At 37.7% G+C, this 6000-nt stretch overlaps 1 protein-coding gene across 1 annotated transcript in view; it reads right to left on the bottom strand.

Annotated features, from left to right (window-relative positions):
* Nucleotides 1-3203, bottom strand: part of LOC144975911 (zinc transporter ZIP12-like) — a 30969-nt gene extending 27766 nt beyond the window's left edge. The window contains exon 1 of the mRNA XM_078920099.1: nucleotides 2925-3203. Coding sequence (XP_078776225.1) covers nucleotides 2925-3203 — 279 coding nt within the window. The remainder of the gene's footprint in view (nucleotides 1-2924) is intronic.
* Nucleotides 3204-6000: the final 2797 nt, after the last annotated feature.

The raw sequence follows: 6000 nt of genomic DNA, 5'->3' as shown, positions 1-6000 counted from the left end.
AGTTGGTAAGGAGAGGGTTAAATTGCAAGTAAGTCCAATAAAGAAGAAAAGTCGTAACGTCACACCCTTCTTTTTTTCCGGTTCCAAAATCATTGGAGGTGTGTATGTATCCAGTCCTTGGGAGGAGTAATAATGAATAGGTTACACATATTGAATCATAAGGTGGCGTAACTATTTTAGTAGCAGGATGTATAGGCAGATTCTAAGGATTACGGGACGTAAAAGAATGAGGATGGATGATCTTTATTGACAACCAGCGTATGATAAGACTAGATAGAATATAAGATGCCGTCACTCTGAAATCAGAAGTTCGATTTCACAAGGTATTTATTCATTCCCCTAGAAGAGTGGTTTTACACTTCTAATTAGATTGGAACCTGTTGTGTTTTTGTTTTGTTTTTACATCACACATTTGTTCCTTATTACGTTAAAAGGAACAATGTTGCTAAGAGATATTTTACAGTGAATGACATAATCAGTCGGATGATGAAAATGTTTGAACTGAGATATTGCCAAGTTTAGTAAAAAGGTAAATTTTTATCAAAAATGAGTTCTTGTCAAAAAAGGTTAAATCAACCCTTTTTGTACATCTTCGGGAAATATCAAAGCTTAATTTTACTTCTAAATATTTTTACAGCTAGTCGAGTTGAAAAAGTATGATATTTGAGAAAGGTTGCTGGATACCCTTCCCATACATCTGACCATAACTTCATGAAAAAATGTAAATCAAAAATTTTCACCTTCCGACTGATTCTGTCATGCACTGACACACATATATGATGCAACATGAGGTCACGAGGTCACAGCCATTATTATGGGATATCAGATTGCTGGGATATCTGACTCACGTGTGAATTCAAATATGAAAACATTTTTTTTAGAGCAGAGGGCTTTTATATAGAGCAATATCCATCAACGTGCTCAACGCGATTTACCAACTGCAACACGCAACATGTAAAGCGAGACATGACGCCTGTTATGCGATAATATAATTATTTCCGACAGAGACAACGCTGTTAACGGCCAGGTACTCATTTTACACCTGAGTAGGGTGAGAGAATATGAGTAAAGACCCTCAAGGACTCAACCATGCGCCGAGCGAGGCTCGGACTCTTAATAATGATAATGAATAATAATGCTGAAAACTTAAAAAGCGCTATAACTCCGAGACACCAGACTCTAAGCGCTTAAATTACAAATTACTTTGGCTGAAACATACTTCCGATCCGAAAGCGAAAGTCATACCACCATACCACAAAGCCGCACTAACAAAATAAAAAAAAATAATTAAAAAAAAATAAATAAAGATACTTAATTAGAAATTAAAAAAAGAAAAGAAAATAAAGTTCGATGACCTCACAAGGTGATGTAGGTATTATATTTAGCATATCTGAGGTCCAGCTGTCCCCGTATATGTGAGAACCAAATTGCTGGCACTAACAAACTGCATTTAAACAGGTAAAAGAAAAACCCAACAAAAATACCCCCCCCCCCTCCTCTTCCCCTTCCCGCCCCCGATCGATCATATTTAGAAAAATAAGAAATTAAATCAAAATATTTTACCAGGATGTAAAAAAAAAAGGTATTGTGTTGCTAGATTTGTCGTGGCGACTTGATTCACTTTTTCCAATTTAAAAATATTTTTTTTCTCCATAATAATATCTATGTGTATTTCAAATTCTAATGATAAAATTCCAGTGTTATGCGTCATAGTATACATAAAAGTGCACAGATAGATGAATAGAAAGATAGATGCAGAGAGAGATAGATAGAGCGATAGATTCATAGATAGATGAATAGAAAGATAGATGCATAGAGAGATAAATAGAGCGATAGATGCATAGATAGATAAATAGAGATATAGATGCATAGATATATAAATAGATAGATAGATGCATAGATAGATCAATAGAATGGCAGGTGGATAGGTGGATACACACAAACGCACACACACACACACACACACACACATATATATATATATATATATATATATATATATATATATATATATATAAAGATAGATAAATTGAGAGATAGATGGATAGATAGATAAATAAATAAATAAATAGATAGATAGATAAATAGATAGATAGGTAGGTAGGTAGGTAGGTAGATAGATAGATAGATAGATAGATAAATAGATAGATAGATAGATAGATAGATAGATAGATAGATAGGTAGGTAGGTAGGTAGGTAGGTAGGTAGGTAGATAGATAGATAGATAGATAGATAGATAGATAGATAGATAGATAGATAGATAGATAGATAGATAGATAGATAGATAGATAAATAGATAGATAGATAGATAGATAGATAGAATGGCAGGCAGATTGGTGGATATATTTAATAAATAAAAATTGAAGTATAAATAAAATTCCCTTTATTCATCCCCAAAAGGAAATTTGTTTTTAAGGTCTATTCCAAGGGAAGACTGGAAGAACCCAGGCGTCAACCACAGTGCAGCGCCGCTAAGTAGAGCTAGGGGAGGTGACTTGCTCAAGGTCCCACATCACAGTGGTGGGTGATCGAACTCGCTACGTTCGGGTAAAAAGCAAAGACCGTACCGCTGAGCAACGCTGCCCTCCCCCCCCCCCCCTCCCCCACCACCCCCATATGCTGAGATAGGGCAGTATAATGTCGGCTGTACACATACTTCTTTTTCTTCTGTTTTTCTTTTCCATTTAATATCTCCTCTCTTTTTTTTTGCCAAGATGAGGGTCATAATATCATATCTATCAATATTTGAAGGACGAGTTTTCTGGCTAAATTTTTAATACGTGGTATTCCAGAGTACGGCTGTTAACTGATTAATATTTTTATATCTCTCTCTCTCTCTCTCTCTCTCTCTCTCTCTCTCTCTCTCTCTCTCTCTCTCTCCTCCCTCCCCCTCCCCTTTTTTCCTCTATGGTTATCTTACTCACCATGGCCTCCAGACAACCGTTCCCACTGCCATCCTTGTTCTTGACGCACTGTAAATTCCTGAACATGTCATCGATAAAATATTGAAAATACCGCAAAGGCAACGTTTTTCCAGAAATGTCTGCCCGCTCCAAAACTTCATGAAACGCGTCCAGCAATTCGCTTGTTTTCTCCCCGTCATTTTCACAAGCATGACTGTCTCTCGTTTTTGTTACCGATGCCCAGCAACCGGCGAAGAGGACAGCAAATAATAAAACTGTAAAAATAACTAAATTTTTCATCTTAGCGTTTGAGTTACTATCAGTAAATATATAGCTTAATTCATAAATAGAATAGTCCCAAAGAAAAACCAAAATGAAAACACGCACCGATTTGGAGTCCAGTAAGAGAAATAGAAACGAGTGCCGTGTGCAAAACAAGCAGATCGTGTGCATTCGGTGTCAAGAATTGCAAATGGTGGCGCGGCGGAGTTTGGGAATCAGGTAATAATAATAATAATAATAATAATAATAATAATAATAATAATAATAATAATAATAATAATAATAATAATAATAATAATAATAATAATAATAGTATTTTGTGACCCGGATGAAAACTAAAGCTTGAATTACATTGAACATGTTTTGTGTGGAATGGTGTGTTGCGGCCTTGGCAAATGCACCAGTATAGACCTTAGCAGAACACGTTAAAAAACAAAACACTACGTGTCATATACCGTACATGACAATACCAAGACAATGGGAGCGATCTATATTCGTGTTTTCGTCCAACCAGGTCATCAATCACATGATTTGTTGCTGTACAACGATTGGATATTTCTTAACAAATATAAACACGCTGCTTTGTTTACAAAAGTTATAAACATACCCATGTGTCAAGCTGAACAAAATGACCAATCGTGATATTAGAGATTTAAAAAGCTGTGAACGCTTTTCACTATGTGGGTCACTTTGAGCACATTTTGCAATGTGACCAATGGCCTCGAGCACATGGAAAGTTAATATAGATCATGGCCATTAGTTGATTCCCGCCCTCTTGATGATCATCATCCATCGTGGCTTGTACTCTAAAGCACGGTCAGCTATCTCCACGAATCACGATCCTCTACAGTGCGCATGAAATCTGCGTTGCTTTTTCAATCACCTTTGGCCATTCATTCTTCGGTTATTTAGAAAGTTCATCCTTGTGTCTTCCTCTTGCTCTCTTTCCTTCGTTCATCCCAGATGTTACCAACTTTTCTATTTCGTCTCTTCTCCACATGGCACGTCTCAGAAACCGTAACTGCCTGTTTCTGATGGCATCGATCAACATTCTTCCTTTTCTCACCTTCTCCAGCACTTCCTCGTTCGTATAATTGTCTGTCCTCTTGATGATAAGGGATTTAAATGACCCATCTTGGCAAAAATTCTCATATCGGACATGAAGTACTTGGCAATTGTCTTGCGTCCCGTAACATGTGGCACGAGACATGACGCCTATTAGGCGATATTAATTTTTTTTCCGACAGGGACAACTCTGTTAACGGCCAGGTACTCAATTTACACCTGAGTACCGTGAGATAATGTGAGTAAAGAGACTTTTCCAAGGACTCAACAATGCGCTGCTCGGGACTCAGGTGTAAAATGAATACAAAAAAACCCCTGTAATATCGCCTAACAAGCTTCATGTCTCGTTCTACATGTTGCATGTTGCTGTTGGTCAGAGGCCCCTTGTAAAGCGAGTTGAGCACATTAAGTCGATATTGCGCTATTTAAAAGCTCAAGTTTTCTTTTTTAATTGTTTTTTTTTTTAATAAAGGATGGGTTACATATCTAGTATTTATAATTCTGGCTAAACAGAATGAAATGTAAGTGTGTAGTCTTGTTAATGCTTGGCTTATTTTGTAAAACTCTCACCTAGGATATCCTTTAGTTATTGTTATTATTCTATCACAATATCCACCCTAGCCTACTGTTATTCCTGCCTTCACACTTGAGTCATTCACTCACTCACTCAATCCTCTATGCCTGGGCCTGCTGGCACTTGAGGCGATGCAAGGGATTTCCACCTGGTCCTGTCAGTTGCTATTATTCATTTTTTTTTTTAATTGAGCCTTTATATGGCGTAATATAGATAGAATGCGCTTGGCCAAGGAGTTCACAACATTGCCATCCGGAAGTATAACGGACCAACACACAAACTCTGTGTAACCATGAACTTTTATAGTCTGGTTAATACAGTTTAGTGAGAACAACTTACAAACGCGGATGGCAAAAACCATAACAAAGGCCTGAGTGACGTCATCTGCATACTATCTATACACTTTTCGTGCTCAAAGCGCTTTACAATGGGTCCCTGGCTACCAAAAACATTGAGGATTTAGGACGGGACATGACGCCTATTAGGCGTTATTACAATTTTTTCGGACAGAGATAACGTTGTTAACGGCCAGGTACTCATTTATTTACACCCCCAAGGACTCAACTATGCGCCGAGCGAGGCTCAAACCCAGGACCTCCCGATTCAAAAGCGAGTGTCATAACACAAGACCACATAGCCGCCTCCTCTGCTTTAGATCCCTCTCTACGTTATTTCTCCGGGACTCCTTTGGGGGGGGGGGGGGGGGGCGGCCTCGCATGCTCTTTCCTTGTGATATTCAACGCAATGCCGTCCTTTACCAGAGTTTCACCAGGTCTGCGACAGACATGTCCCAACCATAACCAACATCTTCTTCTTTTAACTCACTCAATCCTATAAATTTTTGCAACTATTCAAAATTGGAGAAAAAAAAATGTATTAAAAATGAGCATGTACATAGATAGTTTTATTCAACTACCATTCATTAACATGCAAAAACTAAAAACATTAGCTTTGATAATACGCCTATAATTTGTCTCGGAAAAAAATGTAATAAATAGGCATGGGGTAAATAAAAGTAACCCGGGTAAACTACGGATAATATAGTCAGTGTTAGGGTTCAGTGAGTTAATGAGACTCTACAGAGACTCCACCTCCTTCTCTAACTCTCCTCTCAGGTCCTCATTTGAGATTGCATTCGGCCAGAAGAGCTAGAAGATTCGTCACAAAAACACTCGA

The sequence above is a fragment of the Berghia stephanieae genome, chromosome 6 (assembly GCF_034508935.2).
Source record: "Berghia stephanieae isolate SIO BIC M18660-M18661 chromosome 6, UCSD_Bste_1.3, whole genome shotgun sequence".
In the NCBI taxonomy this organism is placed as follows: domain Eukaryota; kingdom Metazoa; phylum Mollusca; class Gastropoda; order Nudibranchia; family Aeolidiidae; genus Berghia; species Berghia stephanieae.
This window is presented reverse-complemented; position numbering and strand designations above follow the sequence as displayed.